This window comes from Parasteatoda tepidariorum, chromosome 9 (genome assembly GCF_043381705.1).
Source record: "Parasteatoda tepidariorum isolate YZ-2023 chromosome 9, CAS_Ptep_4.0, whole genome shotgun sequence".
In the NCBI taxonomy this organism is placed as follows: Eukaryota; Metazoa; Arthropoda; class Arachnida; order Araneae; family Theridiidae; genus Parasteatoda; species Parasteatoda tepidariorum.
In genome coordinates this window covers 68,758,740-68,779,331 of record NC_092212.1, presented here as the reverse complement: position 1 = coordinate 68,779,331, position 20,592 = coordinate 68,758,740, and the positions used below count along the sequence as shown (strand labels likewise).

General features: G+C 27.7%; 1 protein-coding gene across 10 annotated transcripts in view; it reads left to right on the top strand.

Moving 5' to 3' along the window:
- Nucleotides 1-20,374, top strand: part of LOC107451752 (RNA-binding protein 25) — a 44,814-nt gene extending 24,440 nt beyond the window's left edge. For all 10 annotated transcript variants that reach the window (XM_016067954.4, XM_016067951.3, XM_016067949.4 and 7 more), the window contains 9 exons: nucleotides 5,501-5,826; nucleotides 6,704-6,803; nucleotides 9,056-9,145; nucleotides 9,235-9,308; nucleotides 10,330-10,480; nucleotides 11,884-12,468; nucleotides 16,208-16,354; nucleotides 18,536-18,643; nucleotides 19,904-20,374. In XM_016067954.4, the coding sequence (XP_015923440.1) occupies nucleotides 5,501-5,826; nucleotides 6,704-6,803; nucleotides 9,056-9,145; nucleotides 9,235-9,308; nucleotides 10,330-10,480; nucleotides 11,884-12,468; nucleotides 16,208-16,354; nucleotides 18,536-18,643; nucleotides 19,904-19,930 (1,608 nt within the window). In that variant the 3' untranslated portion in view covers nucleotides 19,931-20,374. The remainder of the gene's footprint in view (nucleotides 1-5,500; nucleotides 5,827-6,703; nucleotides 6,804-9,055; nucleotides 9,146-9,234; nucleotides 9,309-10,329; nucleotides 10,481-11,883; nucleotides 12,469-16,207; nucleotides 16,355-18,535; nucleotides 18,644-19,903) is intronic.
- The last annotated feature ends 218 nt before the right edge of the window (nucleotides 20,375-20,592 follow it).

Genomic DNA, 20,592 nt, shown 5'->3' with positions numbered 1-20,592 from the left:
CGGAATTTTTGAGTTGGACTCACAATTACCCCTGTTAATGGGAAGTAGCATTTTATAAGTTTTGAAGGATTTTTTTTTAATGCTACTTTTCGTAAAACATATCCTTTTATATGAAATTATATCTATTGTGTTGTTTTTTATAAATATAAAAGTTGTTTATGTTATTAATACTCTATATTGAGTGTAAAAACAAAACAATGTTTTTAGACAAAGCATTAAAAATTTGCTCAGGTATGTTTACTATAAATGCAAAGTCCTCTAGAGCGTAGGTTAATGTATCAAAGAGAATTTAAAATCAATTATTTTCCAAAGCCACAATAACCAGTCTTCTCAATGAACAACATTTTTTTTTTGTATTCTTCTCGCATTAGTAATAAATAATGTTATGATAGGATAATGACAGGTGTTTAGAGGCTTCATACATTTGAATTTGACACAATCCAATTTCAGGCAAAAAGAAAATGTCAAATTATTAGAAAAAAGCTGTGGAGTTTATAGTTATAAAACTTATTTTTTTAAAAGTAAAATAAAAGCTAAACATTCAGTGCATTGCAGTTTAAAAGGGAAAATATGCTACGTATAATTTTTTTTTTAATATCAAATCTAAATATCTTAAAGTTGTTTGATATTATTAAATTAAAATTATTATATTTACATGGACTGTAATTAGGGTTCCCATGTGTCAGGGAGACCTTGGAAACCCTAAAATTGTCAGGGAATTTTATTTTAATTCTGAAAAGCAGGGAGAGTTGCAATTTTTTATAAAAACCCTTGAAAATTCCTATGTCTTTCCTGGAAAATAGCCAGTCTTTAGTGAAACTTTTTCATGTTTCTATTATCATTCTATTATATGTTTAAGCTCACAAAATCTGATGTTTGATATTACAAATAAAAAAAGTTTTTTGATGCAAAATTGTATGGAAAAGATAAAATATGATATGGATTTCCATTGAAATTTACCTGATATAACTGGAAAAGTCAGGGAATTTTTTTGTTTTTTTACTAAACTTGGGTGGGAACCCTGTATAATTATTATTTCTCTGTATTGTTAAAACTTCAAACATCCGTTTTTATTTAAGAAATTTAAATAAAACTTCTCCAAACACTTTTCATTTTCTAACCATTCTGTATATTCTACTAGCAAGGCAATATTTGTACTAATTAAATGTTGATGAATAAGTTTTCCTATTTTCAGTAATTGGCAGACATATATTGCTATTACTTGTTCTTTGCATGTTTCCAGTTTGCATACTTATTTTACATTATATACAGTCCATATAATCTATATTTCTGGTCTTTGAAATATATTTCAACAATTTATCTATTGTGTATAAAAGATTTTTGCTCTACTGAGTTAATGGGATCAGCTCACAGTATATTAAAATTTAATGTAACTAAGTAATTATTTGTATCGTGTTTAATTTTTATTTACTAAAAAGCCACATAAGATAATGTCGTATTTTTAGCTGCTTGAATAATGTTGTTTTAAATAATGGTTTCGCTTAAGTTGAATATTCTTAAATCTTAGATATAACCACGAAACACTTTTGAAGTCATTTAATGCAATTTTTCAATAAAATATTTACAGATGAATTGAATTAGAGATTAATTGTTATGAAATTAAATTTTTCCCCAAATCTCATTTAACACTATAAATTTGAATAAATATTTTGGTCAATATTCAATAGACATTCAAATCTAGATAACATTTTCAATGTGATACAGAATGCTTTTCATCTACAAAATCTATTATTTTAGTTTGCTAAATTTTAAAAAATGCCTAGTAGCTTTTCGTTCCTGCATTTGAATTACATAATCATTTCCGTTTTTGTAAGCATACTTTCTTAGAAAACTTTGCTATTAGAACTTGTAAATATGTCTTGTACGTTGATATGAAAATAAATTCCAGTACCCTTATTTATGATTTGAATCAGGTATGTATACATTTCAGTAATGAAAATGAATTTAATGAAAAATTTCAGTGATATTTAATTTATTTCTTTTGTAATAAACTTTTTGTAATAATTGTAATATGAAATGCCTATGTTTCTTTTTCATTTGTGTTATTTCTTACTATGGATTCATTCTTTTTAAAAAATATGGCAGGTGTCCTTTTAAGAAATATCATGTATGTTATATAAAATATATAACTTATTTTGTAAAAAAAAAAATTTCTTTTATGTACAGAATTTTCATACTATAAATGCCTCCTCGTTTCACATGTAAAAATATGAAAAATCTGAAAATTTTAAAATATTTAAAAAAACTAAGCATTACGGAATCCAGATTTTTTAACTCTCGACTATGCAACACTCTGTTAAATCTGTCGTCCTTCCATCTTGCAATCACATGCAATTTTTAAAAAATTCAAAAAATTTATTTATTCTGCGTAAAAGCATCAATTTTTAAATTTATAGGATTTCTTTTATGTGATAAGTTTTTATTTAGCTTATAGCGCTACATTATTTAACGCTAATCTCTATTTTGTTATTTTATATTAAATTTAATTTTTGTTTACGGGTAAGGTTTTTATTTTGCTAATCTATTGATTGCAATATTTTCAAAATTCAACAGATGCTTGGAGAGTTGTGTAGTCGGAGCCTTTTGTATTTTTAACTTAAATTTGCTTAAGCTTTTTTCCTTTTCTTATTTAATTTTGATTGGGAGGATTTTATGGCTGTATAGTATAAAATTTTATTTATTAGGTATTTTTCAAATAAATTAATAAATAATTTTTATAAACGGTTTTGTACTTTAATATTTTGACAAAGTATTGAAATTTTGGATGATATTAAATAGTTGTATTTAGCTAACTTTCACATTAGGGCTCCTGACACGGCAGTGTTTGTAAACTACGAAAAGTCTCATCAAAAAACGCTGAAATAAAACTGTATTTTTTTTGTTGCTAAAGTCTGTTACAAAATTCTAGTTAATTAAGTAAGCAGGCTTCTGGAAAGATCATGACCCGAATGCTTACAAAATACCGTTATCAAATGAGTTAGATCACTATGAAGTATAGCACTCAACTAAGATGGCAATAATATCTATTTGCCTTGAAGAAAGGTATAAAAATGAACCAACTACAAGGATAAAAAAAAACAACAGATTTTTCCCCTCTATCTTCTGCTGTAAAGGAAGAAGAAAAAGAAAAGAAAAACTGTGTGTAGTGATTTTTAAAAGTATTTTTTTTTATTTGGTGGTTGTATTATGTTCTTAATTTTCTACCTTCTGAAAAGTGATTTTTTCTTTGCCATATCGATTGTCGTTCTAAATTTCAAAAAATGCATGATTTTCTCTGCAATATTTATTGGAAACTAGTTATTTTATCATGATTATTTAAAGTTATTGAATTTTACTGATTTTATGTTTATAAATTTAGAATTTTAAACAATGAAAAAAAAATTTATTACTACACAAATTCTAATTATGATTCTTTTTTTTTGGAAAGTGATTAAAAATATTTTTGAGAGCCTAAAATGTACTTATTTTTTGTTGAAAAATCAGGCTACGCGCGCTGGAAAAATTTCTCTCTTGCAGGAGAAATTGGGAGACACAGGATTTTATTTTTCTATGCATTCTGTTGGATGTATCAGGCGCACCACCCGCTTGCAAATGCTATAATTTCGACATCACAATTTTACAGCAGTATGAAGTCATAGATTTGTCTCGCAAATTGCTTGTTTGACGTTATTCTGCAGACTCCTTAGTTGCATGTTACGTTATTTTCTTTGTAGCAATGCACACTCTTAAAAATATTTTGAAATAATAGAAAGCGAGGATTTGCCCCAAACAAATGATGAAAGTAAGGTAAAACAAAACAAATCCATATTTCTGAGCCTAATGGCATTTCAGAATTTTCTTTTTTTCTGATTTTAGCATTTTTGATAAAGATCTTTAAAATCCAGCTTAAACCTTGTTTCACGTGTTATATTTTAAGTGTTTAGTCTGTGCTCTATTTTTCCAGTAGTTTTTCTTTTCAAGTTATGGTTAAGGAACTCTTTTAATTTTTGGTCATTCGTATATAACTTGAAAAACTATATTAAGTTTATAGTTTTCAACTATGGAAGAGGGGATTGCTCCTTCCATTGAAGAAGTTTGGATCAGTGTTCTGCTAATGGATTATGCGAAACAGTTTTGCAAGTTATATTTTGTTATATTTTTTTCTTATTTTATGTCATAAAATTTCCTGATTGCCTTTAATTTCATTTTTTAAATACTCAAAATGTTTGTATAAATCTGCAAAAAATTTTAAAATATTTTTTTCTGAACTGGAATTGATTTATTAAGAAATATGAAAACTTTTCTTAAATTCATTAAAAAGATAAAAACTATATTCTTTCTAAAGTTTTATATGAATATTTTAAATGTCAGGAACTTTTATGGACAATCTCTATTTTCATTAACTTTTCTTATTCAAATAATTTGTGTAATTGATTGTTGGCTGTTTTCGTTGGGCCGGAAAAAAAATGCAAATTGATTATTGCCTTGATTATACGCTTGTTAAAATAATTTTTTTTTTAATTTTATATATTTACTAAAATATTTAAAGCCTGCGACAATAAATTATCTGTTTCTGACTCATTATTTTAAATTTCTTAACTATAATTTTATGTCTAAAATGTAAATGCTTTTATAAGTGTTAAAAATGGCTTAAATTCTTGTAAATATAATTGTTAGAATGCTTTTTAATATTTAAGATGCGGGTAAAAATTTTATTACAGAAAAAAAGTTCAGGGAAATGAATTAGTATCTGACATGTAGTTCCTCAGTTTTTTTTCTTTCACAAAATCTCTAAATATCGTTAAATAAAGAAATACTTAAAAACATGAGTATTTTGCACATTATTATCTTCAATTTTTATACTTGAAATTTTGAATCAATATTTCTTTTTATTTTTACTTTTAAACTTTTTTTCTTTAATTTTATTGTTTCTACCTTTAAAAAAAATAACCAAAGAAAATTTTTTTTTTTTTTTTAAAGTTTAGAAATTTTTTTACTTGACTAATTTAATGGTGATGTAGCAAAGTGTTACTATAATTCTCATCTTTTGAATTTATGTTATCTAATGCAATGTTCATTCCTATTTATTGTAGAGTTATCCTATTACGCTGTTGATCTCAAATAAAATTTTGCTATGAGAATGAAAAATCTGCGTATGTTTTTCTATACGGTAAATTGTTTCTATTTCCCTTCATTTTTTGTTTTGAATAGGAAGTACTGTATTGTCACTCTAAACATTTTGAGTTTCAAGAACAAAACATAATCTTATTATTCTCTGTACATTTTAATATATATATTCCACAGTGTATCCTGGGTTTTTACATTACTTCTGCTACTGAAAGGAATTATACAACTCTGGTTCTTTTGGTAAAAACTTTGTTTTCATGTCATTTATTTGGCCAACAATTTTTTTAAAATTATGTATTTACTCTTCTTATATCCTTTGGTAAATTACCTAGTGGACATAAAATTCACAGGAATTTTCTATTTTTTGTCACAGAGAGCTGAAGAAGAACGTGATAAGGACAAAGACAGACGGCCTAGAAGAAGAGAGTACGAGTCTCCAGAACCCAGATCCCGTGTTAGAGACAGGGAACGTGAAAGAGATAGGGATAGACGATCTTTGGAGAGAGAAGAGCGCTCCAGACGACGAAGAAGCCGAGAGAGGAGCGAAAGGGATAGGAAGCGAGAATCTCCTCGTGAGTCTCCGGTGGTGTCTAGGCGCCGAGATAGATCCGCTGAAAGGCAAATAGACAGACCCCGTTCGAGGTCAAGAGAGAGAAATGATTGGAGAAGTGAACGTGATAGAGACCAAGTTGAAGAAAAGTAAGTAGATAACACATGCACCAGACTTGAATAAAATGAAAAACTTTCTGCAGTCACAAGATCTCCATTAAAAAACATCCTTCAAGCAATTAATTGACTAGATTTTTTTTTAAAGCTTTAATTGATTATTATACATACCTGCACATATTTCTTCCAATTTAGTCATGTTTTGAAAATGAGTTATTGACTTACCTTATTTTACCTCATATTTGGTTTTCTTTATGTATTTAAAATCTAAGTCGCTCAGAAACATTTCAATTCGAACATTTGTTGAATATTTTCATAAAAATAACTTGTTAATTCAGTTTTCAAAGCCTGAAAGTTAAATACAACTTTAATCTCTTTTTTTTTCCCCTTTTTAAATATATAATTATCAATTCTATAAAATTTTCGTGAAATTGACAAAATTTTCTGCAACAAGGTGTTCATGTATATTATGCATATCTGACATGCGCATGGTTTTTTTTTTTTTTTTTTTTTTTTTGTCTCATTTTTATAGATATGCTGTCCAGAGTTGGAATTTTATCTGAACTCATTATATATTTATGATGCCGTTCTTGTGTTAAATTTCTGAATTCTCTAGTGATCAGAGTTGAAACAATCATTAAATATTCACGTTCTAATACATAAAACTTTTTTTAATATTTCAGCATTATTTTGAGACTTTTTACTGAATTCAGTAATTTTTAATTGAGAGTTAGAGGTGAAAATTTATTTACATATTCACTGTATTTATATGCATATTCATCTATCAGTATCTCATCTTAAAATAGTCTTACCATTTTAGTAAATTTTTTTTTTTTTTTTTTTAAGTTGAAAATTACTAATGAAAATTTTTTTTATTGTGAATTATTTTGTCATACTTATTTTTTTTCAGGCCAAAAGAAAAGGAGTTTGATAAAGATGATGAGGATGACGCTTATGAAAAGAAAAAACAAGACAGAAAAATTAGGGAAAAAGAAGCCATTTATCAAGATGTAAGTTTCTGTTTCTTTAATTAATTAGTTACACTTAATTACTTAGCAAAATAATTTCAAATTCTTGTATGAAAGAATTACCATCATTTTACAACTTCAGTACTTTTTTTTTATTTAAAATTTTTTTATAAAACAAAAGTTTTGATTGTGATTGAAATGTTTTTTTGGCTGAATGCAAACAGTTAGTATAAATGATTATTTTTTTTTAAATCTTGGATGTGAAAGTTGTTTTTATCATTTCCAAAAAAATGTAAACATTTTTAGTTTTTATGCATCTATAGCACTATCGCTTTTTCAATTCATTTGATATTGTACAGGCATGAATGAATCTCAAGACAGTTGATTCGTGCACTTCCGGGAATCAATAATTTATATTCCAACAAAATTTTCGTGGAATTCTGCTGATCTCAAAAATTAAAAATTTGTCTCAGTACCAGCAATCCCTCCTTACCAGCACCCTCATTTTCTCTTCAAAGTTCTTATTCACACAACAACAAATTTTTACGAAGAGTAGTTAGAGAAAAAAACAATTTCCATAAACTTTTAGAAAAAATTTCAGAACTTCGGTTAGAATTAATAATTACTAAGGCAAGCAAAAGTATAAAATTAGCAATCTAAAACATGATTTCGAAAGGGCAAACATTTAAAAGATTATTCATTAGAAAAATTGGTGTTTTTTTTCTCATTCTTTTAAAAAACTTATATTTTTTTATGAGTAGCAATTTTGTTGCAAATTCTGTTTATAACAGAAGAATTATTTAATAAATGTGATATCTTTGACCCCTTTTTTTTTGGCTACAATTAAATAGAATTATTTTTTGATATGATATTACGGCTAGTAAATTCTGGGCACATCTGTAATCATTTTTTGACACGCTCGATACCATCGTAAATCAGTCTTACAATCTTCTTTCTTCTTTTTTTCCGATTGCAGTTAATGCAGTCGATTTCTCCTTGTTTTTAAAATTCGGATATTATTATTAAGACATGAAAATTTTGAATTGCGCATACGTTTTTGATGCACTTAATGTGCGTCGATACTACTGTGAATCCGTACTATATTCCGGTCGTTTTATCGTCCTTTATTGCCACAAATTTTCTGCTTTTCTCCCCCTTTTTAAAACCCTATCTTTTTTATGCATTATTATTGCGTCACACCATAGTTATTTTGTGCATTTATTCACTTGTCACTTATTGACTTTTCACTTTATTCAACGATTTCATTTGATTTCATCATAAGTACACATGCTTCTAACATTAATCTTTTTTCAGTTATTCCATGCATTTATGTATATATATTAAATTTCTTTTATTTGAAATAATAACTTTATAAAGTTAAAAGAGAAAAAGTAATCCTGTTATGCCCCATGTAAGTTAAGTTTAGAGTTAGAGATTTTATGAATCTTTATTTGCAAAATCACTACAGATATCTAAGTGGGTTTTTAAATCTCAATCGTTTCATCTGATATTATTGAGACACTAGAAACTCAAATCGTACAATTGACTAAATACCTTTTTTTCACTCTCAACTTACTCTAAATCCATTCGACATTTCCATAAGTTTTTTTTTTTTGCAGTAATTGCTCTAGATTTCCTCATGATTTTTTTAAAAGTCCAACCTTATTATGATACAAAAAATTCAAATTTTGCACCTAAGTATTCACAATTTGACGCAATAATTCTATCGAATAAATCAATCAATTTTCCTGCAATTATCACTGCTGATTTTCACATATTTAAAATCTTGATATTTTTATATATATTATTTATTACAATACTTGAATCTTGAAGTATTCATTAAATTAAATTCATTTGATTTTGTCGTAAGTGCGCATTCTCCTCTCATCAATCTTTTTTCAATTATTGCCATAATAAATATCACGGTTTTTACAATACGACGACAGCTAGCAAAGTGTTAAAAAGGAGGAATATGTAGTTTTTTTTTTAATATATGTATATTTCTTTTATGAGTTGGTCAGAATTTTATTAAATAAAAAAGAAAGAAAAAATTCTCATTAAGTTTTGTAAATGTGTGTTACTTTTGTGGATACTACTGACTTTTTAATATCTTCGATTTTCATGAAAGAAAAGAAAAAATTAAGCCCTATAAAAATAAACTACACGTTCAATAGAAAAAAGTTTAGATAATTTATTCTTCCAGCAATCACATGTCTGATTATATAAATTAAATAATTATTTCTTTGTTATTAAAATAAGTCTTAACATAAATTATTTTTTTAATTTCTTTAAAGAGACTTAGAAATTGGATAGTGAGAGAAAGGCGAAAATTGAAAGAATATGAAAAGGAGAAAATGAAGAGTGAGGAACAGAGAAAAGATGAGGTATTTTAATTTTATTACAATTTTATTTTTATATGCATTTGGCATTTGTTACTCTATTTTAAAATTTAATGTTTATACTTTTACTTCAGTCTAAAGAAGCAAGGAGATTAAAAGAGTTTTTAGAAGATTATGATGATGAAAAGGATGATCCAAAGTATTTTAAGTAAGAATTTCTTTAACATTATCTCCAATTTTAAAATAATGCTTTATTCACTATATTTATTGCCACTAAGAAATTTTATTAACTTTTTTTTATTTTAAATTTGTGTAATCTTAATTATTATAGTCATTAAACACATAATGAGAAAAGCTCAGCATTAGCAAAAGCTTTATTTAAAATATATTACTAGTTCATGTAAATATGAAGCATTTAGTACTTAAAGCAATTAATTTTCTTGTTAAATTAACAGCTTAAAAAATATGTATTCTATTTAAATGAATCAGTGCATCAGTGAGCCAATTTATATTAAAATGAATTAAAGATTAGTAGGTTTAATTTAAGTGATGAGATAAGTCTATATATAAATTATCTCACACATAGTATTAACAATTAAATAAGTATGGCAATTAAGTAAAACACATGTTTCTTAATTGTCATTTCCCAGAAATTGAAATAATAAAAGAAATAGTGTGTCTCTATAAGCACTGTTTCGAAATTAAGTAGTGTTTTGTGTTTAGTAACTTGTTAAATTTTTCGTAGAAATATCAAATCCTCTCCAGAGCAGTTTGTGCTTGAAGTACACTATTAATGCAAACGTCGAAACAAACATTTATGACCAAATTGCATTTAAAATATTGCTTACTGTCAAATAATTTTTATTTTAAAAGCTTTTATATGCAATTTGATGTTTAACGAATTATGGTTACTTATTTTCCAATTTTAGTTTGAAAAATAAAATTATCCGTCACTTAAAAGAATGGCAATAAGTTAACTATTTAAAATTTTGTTTATTTTTGTTGATATTCACCAAGCATGTGCAGTTATCAAAATTTGTTGCGGAACATTATAGGTGTAATTCAGCTCTGGAGAATTTTATCTAATTTAAAAATAAATCACAGCTAATTTAATTCAAGTTATCTAATCTGATTGAACTGGCTGTAGTTTATGACTGAAATATTCGTTTTTTACTTAGCAAACTACCATATCATTAAAAGGATATTTAAAAAGAATGATATTTTTTAAGGGGAAGTGCATTGGTTAGACGAATGAAAGAGCGGGAAAAAGAAATTGAAGAGGATATGATTGACAGACAGAAGGAAAAAGAAGAACTTGATGAACTTCGAAAAAAGCTTGTAGAAGAAGGCCATCCGGATCCGGACGCAGAAGTGGAAAGAGTAATTATTGTGTTTTTTATGTGAATAGCTATTAAATAATTTTCAGTTTAAATTATCTTGTTTTCCAAAATTAAAAAAAAAATAGCTAAATTCTAATTTTCTCTTTTTTATGCCTTTTTTATTGAAAGCAAACTAAAGAAAGAAAAAAAGAATACACAGGGACACTACAGAATAAAGAAAATCTAAATAATTTTTTATTAATCTGGAAAATCAGCAAATGTAAAAAAAAAATTTAAAAAATATCAGAGATAAGTTGATAGTGCCTAAAAGCTTAAGATTTTTATTTTAAAAATTTTTTTATTTTATTTTTTCAAATTTAATTCAGGTTTACTTTTTATTAATAGATATCTACTGAAAGTCTTTTTTTTTACGTTTTTCTTATTTCTAATGAGCTGCACAAGTGCTCACACATGAGCAGACCTAGTGCGTTCTCCAGAAGTGGTATCCACTCTTTCAGGACCACCACTAAAGTGCACTAGGAATTTAATTTTGCCAGAAATGCCAAGAGCCAGAGATCTTTTACATGCCACATAATCATATGATATGGCCGCTGAGGATTTTCTGCATCCTGAAAATCCAGTGTGTGGGCCTGGGATCGAACCCGCAGACTTGGGCTCAGAAGGCCGACGACAAACCAACTGTGCCCCTCAGCCACTTTTTTTTTTTAAATTTTTTTTATTTTATATTACATAAAAATGTAATGCTTTATCAAAATTATTTTTTTAGCGAAAAGTATATATGAAATGTTTAGAAAAATGACACTATTAAGAGCAAAAGTTTAAATCTTCAATGCTTCTTAGTCATTTATATTAAGTGGCAACAAATATTTTTCCTAGTGACTGAGATATTTTTAATGTGAGTTCACTTAGATCTGGTTTAAGTAACCGCAGCACAAATAAAATGCATGTGTAGTTAATTGTATCTCCTTATTATCTATCATTGTGCTTTCTTCTTGAATTTTTTCAAGTAAATTTAATGTGTCTGTGCAGTTTATAGTTATGATATATATAGATTATTTGTAATAATATATATATATATATATTAGGGGTGCACAACTTGCGGCTCGCAGCAGCAATCTGGACAAAATACCAAAGAAAAAAAAAATCACAAATTCAAAATTTACGCATTTAAGTTTTTGGTACAAGCAATGTCAATCTATGTAGTTTTTGTGTCGCCTTTTTTTTTTCAATAGTTAACACTACAGATTTGCTTATAGTTTTGAAAATTCCAATCTTTTTATTGCATCATTATCAGTTTTCACTTTTGACGCTCTTTATGTGTGCCGATTTCATCGTAAATCCAATAACTTTTTGGTAGTTACTGTTACCCATTTTCAAGTCGCTTGCCCCCTCCAGCTAACCAAGAATTGTTTTATATTTCTAATTTTTGTTATTGTATTGCAGCTGCTTTTAGAGGAAAGTCGTCTTATGGACCCCCCTAAACCTGAAACACCCGAATCTGAGCCAGAGCAAGAAATCATTCAACCATCTCCTATCAAAATGAGACCGGTACCAAAAGTGATATCATCACCGCCAGAAGAAATTGAAGAAAAAATACCCATGAAAAGATTAGAAAGGGAGAGAGTGATGGTTGAAGAAGAAATCTCTCAAAATAGCTTCTCTGGTTTCTCTGATGTCATAGCTCAACCGGAAGAGCCTAAACTTATGGGATTTACTAGTTTGAGATTAGGTGGAAGTCCCACACATAACAATACTGGTCACACAACAAACAATAATCACATCCCACATAAGAGGAAATCTACTGTAGACGATGTGTTTAATGTAAACGATGAAGAAACCGAGACCAAAAAGAAGCGAAAGCTCATACCTATAGATGACCAGCAAGAAGATGGACCAAAGAGCCCGCATTCTGTTTCCCAAATGACACTTGAAGAAAAAAGGAAGCATATAAAAAATCTAATTGAAAAGATTCCTACAGAAAAGATTGAGCTCTTTGCTTACAGTTTAGATTGGACTGTTGTTGATAAGGTAAGTTTTCTGGACCCTCTTTTTTTTTTTGTATAACTTTTATTTTTAGCTCATAATTTTATTTACAGGGTATATTTGTCATGATTTTAACAATTTTTAAAATGGAATTTATCCCCCCCCCCCCAATTTTATGGTGTTCTGAATATCTGAAATTGTAACAAAATCCCCACTCACAGTCATATTTGCAGGCGACTAAAATGCAACTATTTTTGGCATGAGGCGACTATGGCAACTTTTTTTGCCTGAAAAGGCTAAAAAAGCAACTATTTTCAAGAAAAGGAGACTTTTCTGTCCTCCTAGAGATGTTTTTTTTTTTTTTTTTCAAGCATAAATTGGTGAAAAATCTGCGCCCCGCTAGATAGTTCCTGAACACACTAAACTTTTTTTTTCTTAAAAAATAAAAAAGTGTTAAAAATTTTGAATTACAAATTTTAGAATTACAAATTTTAGTCTTCACTTTTTAATTCGTTCAATCTGCACAAATTCCATTGTAAGTCTATTTCATTTCTCGATCACCTTTTCAATGATTATTGCTAAAAAACTCTGCATAATTTTTTTTATTTAAAAAAAAAATTTTTTTAACGGTATTACAATGCATGAATTTCGAATTTCAGTAATAACTTTTCATATATATATATAATAATATATATAAACATTTATATGAAAATTATCATATTTGCCACCACTTGACTGATCCACTTGACTGAATGGATGATGGTATATGACAATTGAGTCATTAACAAAATTTTAGTCATATTTTTGATGAATTTTTGTTCTTATTAGGCAACTATTTTCCTAGTTTTTGGCTACTATTTTCATGCTTTAGGCTACTAAAAGCAACTATTTTGTTCATTTTATTCTGTGGCAATCTTGTATCTGATTAAAATATAAAATGTTTTAATCGTGTTCTTTAAAAATTATGGTGTTCTTTCAATAAATAAAAGAAACATAATTTCTAGAGCAATTATCTTTTAAACATCTGTGAATTCAGAATTTAATTTTTGTTATTTTTTATTTTATCTCTTTAAAATTCTAGCTGAAGCAAGCCAATCATTGGTGATTTTTTTAAAATTCCGAAATGAGAACAGAAAAATCAGGAGTATTTCTTTCCTTTCCGATGCACAAGAAAAGTATCTTTAGAATATAATTCTGCCGAAAAAAAATAATTATTTGCTTTTGTATTTTTTCCCCAGCTATTTTATTGCTTCAACTCTTTTTTTTTACTCTGTTTTTTAAATTGAAAATCTATAATTATGAAAATGCAGAATATAACAGTTTTGGTTATACCTATTAATGTTGTTATAATGCTTCTTCAAATTTGTTGTTTTTTTCCGGAGAAAATAGTAACTTCGTTAAGTCATGAAAAACATTTGGAATTAGTCATGAATATGAAAATCTAAAATGTAGCAGATACTCTGTATTTAGCTGAGAGTTTTCACCAGTAACTTGTTATAGAAGGTCTGATATAACTGCTATTAAATGGATAAAGGTGAATTTTTTTAAAGCTATAAAAAGTTTTTATAGTGTGTATAAAAGTTTTTATTTTATACAACAGCATTAAGGGTCTTCTTAAAATTAAATTTTTAATGTGATTGGAATTATATATTTTGATGTGGATTCATATTTTTTCAAAACTATCCTTTGCATTTGCAAAAAATTATTTTTTCCAGCTTAGTTTAACATTTTGTTTATTAATTTTTTTAATGTAAAAATGTAGAAAAAAGTTTTTAAACTAAACAACTAAGAAATCTTCACTTGTTAGACAAATAAATTTTGACCACATTTGCTGCATTCAAATTTTTTTTAAATGTTATGCCAACAAATCATTAATTAGCTTATTTTTTTTCACTTTATAAGTACTTTTAAATTCATATTTTTTTTCTGATTATTAATTCAATAATAATTAGATACTTTCGTTTTATATTTTCTAGATGATAATCAAAACATACAAAAATGTTGATGTTTATAAATTTAATCAATAAAGGGCATAACTTTGTTTGGAAAAATAAGCATAACTATTTTATTAATCAAATTAAAAACCATTACAATACACATTTTTGACAGCGTGTTAATAGTTTTTGAATACATCTTTCATAAAAATTTAGCTCTGTGGTGTCAATAAAAGATGGCGAATCATTTTTGATCTGCTCTAGACTAAGGAACTAAGGTTGTCCAAATGCTTAAAAGAGGGATTATCAGTTGGCGATATGTCCAGTGAATGTGGTGATTCTCACATTTTAATTCAACCAGCTTGTTTGCAATCGATAAAACATATGGTCATTCGATATCATGAATCAAATGGGTCCTTTTTGGTTGACCAGTGCCGGCTGCATTTGATGTAATTTTTGAAGCATAACTTTACTTCTGCTGTTAATGTTTTGCCAGCATTTAAACATTTATGATGAATTATTCTGACCATAGACCCCTAAACCTTAATGGTTACCTTTTTAGGGTGTGGCAGAGCTTTTGGCGTTGTTTCTGTACTTTCATCTGCATCTAAACATTGCACTGAATGACGTGTATTGTCATAAAGGATCCATTTTTCATCACAGGGGACAATTCTGTGCAAGAATGGTTCTCATTTTGTAAAAGCAAAGAGCTGCACATTTCAAAAATATTTTTTTCTTCCTCCATTCAATTTGTTGGGAACCCATTTATTCAACTCTTTGATTTCGCCGATGGTTTAAAGGTGGTGTGATACTTCTTCTGTATTAGCTCCTAATTCTGGCTCAACTTTTTGAACAGTAATGTTTCAAATGTACTTTTGTACAGTAATGCACTTTTTGAACAGTTAGCTTCCATAAGCGCTCTCAATGTTGTATCATTAAGCTTTGACTCTGGTATTCCACCTGGATCATTTTCAAGACTTTCATCATCTTCAAATTTTTTTAACCAACATTGAATTGTCCGTTCCTTAACAGTGGCTTTACCAAATGTACCATTAATGTTTCGAAATGCTATTGAACCACCGTGATCACTTTTGAATTCATAAAGAAAAATAACATGTAAATCGCAATAATTCATGTTGAGAAATTAGAAAAGATACTAAAAATGATGCATAAAACTTCTAGTATATTAAGAAGGAACACATAATAAGCTTTAGAATAATATTTTATTTTTTTACAATTCATGAACATTTATTTAAAAAAAAAAAGATTGACAAAGTTGCTTAAAAAAAAAAAATTTTTTTTTTTTTTTCATATGTAACAACCTGATATCTTAAACTAAGCCATTAAAAAACTAGTAAAAAGCATTTAGAATACTTATTCCCTCTGATGCTAGGATGTGCTTTTGAACTATAAGACAAACAGTGTGAAATATAAATAATAAAATGAATGAAATAAATTTTTTAAAGCTTATCTGTATTGCATAAAACGCTTATCCATATTTATCTTTTATTTCGTATTTGCAACGAGATAATAACAAATTGATTTTATTGAAATGAAAAATTAAAAGTGGACTGTTTGTGTTTATTTCAAACTTTTGTAATTTTATTTCAATTACGATCGTTAATTTATGAGGGTTGTATAATTTAAAAATATAGTGACCAGCGGTCAATGTAAAAAACCCCTACGACAATGCAGAGTTTGTGCAAGTAAAAAAAAACTAAGCAGAANAGAGATTTTCTGACGTTAGGAGATTTTATGAATAATTCTGTGATAATTTCTAATTTAAAATTGAATTCTTATCCCCTTAGTTAAAAACTAAAAAAAGTTAATAACTATTTTTTTTCTTCCAGGTATTAATGGAAAAGAGGATACGACCCTGGATAAATAAAAAGATTGTAGAATATATTGGTGAAGAAGAACCAACTTTAGTAGAATTTATATGTTCTAAAATAATGGCTGGAAGTGCCGCCCAAAGCATCCTGGATGATGTTTCAATGGTAATTCCGCTTTAGTTTATCTATGAGAACATGGTGTGTAGTGTTTTTAATAAGTGCTTAATTTTTCCCTTTTCGAAAATTTATTATGTTTTTTCTTCATGTTGATTTTCAGTACGTAATACGCAAAAGCGAGGTTTTCCCATTGTTCTATTCAACGTTTTCAGAATTTATTTAACTACAATCCATTGAGGCATGCTGTCAGTCCGTAACATATGATAGCGCCCATCATGTCACATATTTGATGAAATACTTGGGGGTGACTACTGAGCTGGATTCTTGCACTCTCATGTGCAACAACTCTGCTGCATTTTGCAAGATATTCTCAATTTCAAGCTTCATTTTCCACCCTCTGAAATCAAACCGAGAAATCTCAATCTTTTTATGGTGGCTAATCTAATGAAGAAAAGAGTTCTTTGTTAGAAACTACTCATTTTATCACAATCATGTAAAGTTTTGGAAAATTATTTTGCATTTTCTAAATGTATCTTTAGTGCTTAAAAATATTTTTTGAGTGCTTAAAAGGTACTTTAGAGGTGCTTATTTTTTATTGAGAGATTTTGCTACGCACCCTGGAAAATGAATTTTATTCTGTGGTGATGCTATCCATTTTTATGACTATTACTTAAATTGTAGCAAAAATTGCTCTCTTTAAATAATCAGTATTTGTTCTGCAATTTTTGAAAAGGCTCATACTTATAAGCAAATTATATTGAAATAAGTCGAGACATTATAACTAATAGAAATGAAGTTAGGCTCTAATATACAGTAAATTAATAATTGATAGTCAGGTTAAAATATACTTGTCATAGATGTTTCCTACTTTTCTTTCTTTTATTTTAAATGAGTTCAACTGAAATGTCATGTGTTTTTCATACTTATTTGTAGACGATTTATCAACATGTTTAGAATTGGCCTGCGAGAACATATTCTAATTAATAAATTATTTATGTGTGTGTTGAGAGCTTTATTCCCTGTTACTTTTGTGTGCATAGTTGAACAGAGTTATTCATACCCATACTTTAACAAGGGTTGATTCAGACCATAATAGCAAATGGTTCATATTTTTTTGCTTTAATGGCTATGATATGTATGAATTGCAGTATCTATAAGATAGAATTTTAGTTAGTTTGTTTATTTTTAGACTTAGAGGCAAAGGAATTTCTTTTATTAAGAAAATAATTTTCTTAAAAGTAATGGAATCATAATATGAAAAAAATCATCTTTATAAAATTCATTATGAAATATTCTGTACCATACAGAAATTTTTTTAAAGTATTTTGAATAATTTATAGTTCTTTTCATCACCACAACTAACTACTTTCATAATACTGAGAAACCTCCAAGAAAGACCACCTCTATGTAGCGACCACTTTTAGTAGGCACTGAAAATCTCTCCAAGCGACCAAGCAAGCATTTCCACCAAATGTAGAAAGGGTCAAATAATGAAACACAACAAACAAAAAATTTAACGGAAGAATCAGTAGACTAATATGTATTCTAAATATTTGAGTGAGACTCTTGTTTAGAGAATTCTCTTTGATGATACAACCTCGTGTTGCAGTCAGAGTGCACTAGGCTATAAATGATTTACTTTTAGAGCTGAAAGTTAAATAAAAATAAAAATTTTTAGAAAAAGCAGGCATCTCAAACAAACCTCTTCTCATAGTTTAAAGCTAACTAATTTTATGATATAAAATTAAAAACAAACTTTATTTAAATTAAAAGCAAATATTATTTATTTAAAATTGCGTTATCATTCATAATTGGTAAATTTGTTTTTGGACATAATTATATCAGTAGGGATCATTTTTATCAATGCTAAATCGAATTCATAGATCTGTCTTTTCATGACACCGATAGAAGAACAAGAAAAGGACACAGACTAAAAATAAAATAGTTTGCGAAAAATCATTTACCTTCGATAACAATTGATTGTAAAGTCAATGCAGGTAGCCTCTAAGAACAACCAACCTCCATCAACGACCATTTTACTGTGGAACGGAGAGTGGTAGCTCCCGAGGGGTTTCTCTGTATCTTTCTTGTTGTTAACAAAATGTGCATCATAAATATTTAAAATTTTAAACAAAGTATTCTAAATTTAAAAAAATTTTATTTAAGTTTTTTAAAAATTTAGGGTACTTTTTTACGCCAAATTAGATGATATTTTGTTTTTGTTTGCAGGTATTAGATGAAGAAGCTGAAGTTTTTGTTGTCAAAATGTGGAGATTACTCATTTATGAAATAGAAGCTAAAAAATTAGGTCTTGTATGTAAAACTGATTCTGCTCAGGTAATTATATTAGTAATTTAAAATTAATTCTGATAAGTGTGATTACTTTAGTGTTGTTTCGGTATTTACTTTGTTAGGTTTTTAATAGTATATAGTATATACCATGGCTTTTACAGTTTTGGGGAAAATTTGTTTTTCCCATGGTGTTTATCGTCCGTAAAAAAAAAAAAATTCCTTATGGTATTAACTGTTATGTGGGAAAAAAAAACATGTCCTCAAAATTATTTCTTGTTTCTGCTATTTCTGTGAACATCTTAAAAACATACATAAAGGCAGTATTACAACCAGAATTTAGAACATTTTCAGAACTGATGTTTTGCGAGGGTCAAGTCACATGTCATAATAATACTATATTAGAAATATTGTACTTTACAAAAACATTGTGAAAAATATCAAAGAAATGAAGAATAAATGCCTAGAAAATGATGTGAATTAACAATGGAATAGTCATAAATTAAGCACATCAAGAAGTGATAATTCAAATTGGATTGTCGGAATAGTGTATTAAAGAATTGCAAAAAATTTTTAAAAACTATGTTGAAACGGCTGTAAAAATTGATAAAAATTCCCAAAAACAAATTGAAAAATGAGATTTACAAAACGAATCATCACAAACTGAGTATATGAAAAAAATTTTTACACAAATTTGAAATTCATGTGTCAGAAAGACTAACACGTTGAATGCCATGGGGGTGACCGGCACTGAGTTGGTTTGTAGCGCCACAGGGTTCACCGGTGACCGGCAAAGCCAAGATTGTTAGAAACACATAATTCGAGTAGATTTTTAGTGCTTTTATTATTTTTTTTTGTGTTATAATTACTTAAATGGTTTGAAGAAATTAATGCAATACAGAACACACAAAAATCATTTTGGCCAGATGGGCAAGCCATGCAAAATTAGTGTAGCATTCAACGTTTTAAAAAACATGGGGAAAACATTAAAAGATTATCAAAAATCCAAACAAGTTGCAGCAATTTTTGCTGCAGTGATCTTTTGTAACTAACCTTTGTTTTTTTTGTTTTGTTTTTTTAAATTGCAATTTGTTACTTGCTAGTCGACAAATATGTGTCTTAGCTCCTGCAAAGGTTTTTTATTGTCAATACAATTTTATCATAGTAGCAAATTTTTAAAAGTTAAGTTATGAAATAATCATTTGTGACTATGGAAGAAATGCTATTTTTTTTTTATTGCCATTCCTGTATAACATTTATCCTTAAATTTGCATATATTTTTAATTATGTGTTTTCTCTTTGCTGTAGGAAAATGCTTCCCAAGGTAAAACGTGAAGCTAGAACTTTATTTTATTCAGGACAATTTATCTTTTGTACTAAGTTTGAAGTCAAGGAATCTGTTAAGATCTCTGGCTGCAACAAAGCATTGTAATTATATCATTTCATTAAAAGCCTCAGGGCTGATATTTCCGTAACTTTTATTTGATTATAAATGTTGTTCATTACTGTTTAGTTTTATACTGCTTGAGTTTTGAATTGCATTCTCTGTTAAACAAGCTAATTTATCATTTTACATTAGCCTGTCTTTCCAATTCAAGTCTCCAGCAATATGTTGACGTATGCATATTTGTGTCTTGTATTTATTGTAAAATAAAATTTATGTTGACACTTTGTTTTCAAAAAGAAAGAAAAAAAGATACGAAAAGGATTATTTACTTTCCTTTAAGTGAAATGTAACATCCTCTTTAGATTCAAAATAAAATGTCCAAATTTTATGAACATTTTGTCATTTTCCTGTTTGCTAGTTACATCAACATTACTAATATTAAATTTAAGACAAGGCTTTCTTATTGTTTTCGAAACAAGTTTTATTATTTTTTTCTTCTCCAATTTGCTTACACTTTTATTGAATTTCTATATATTTAAAAATATTTTAGATGCAACTTCGGCATTATTTTTTCACAAACATTAGGATATTTAGCTATACTAAACTATTC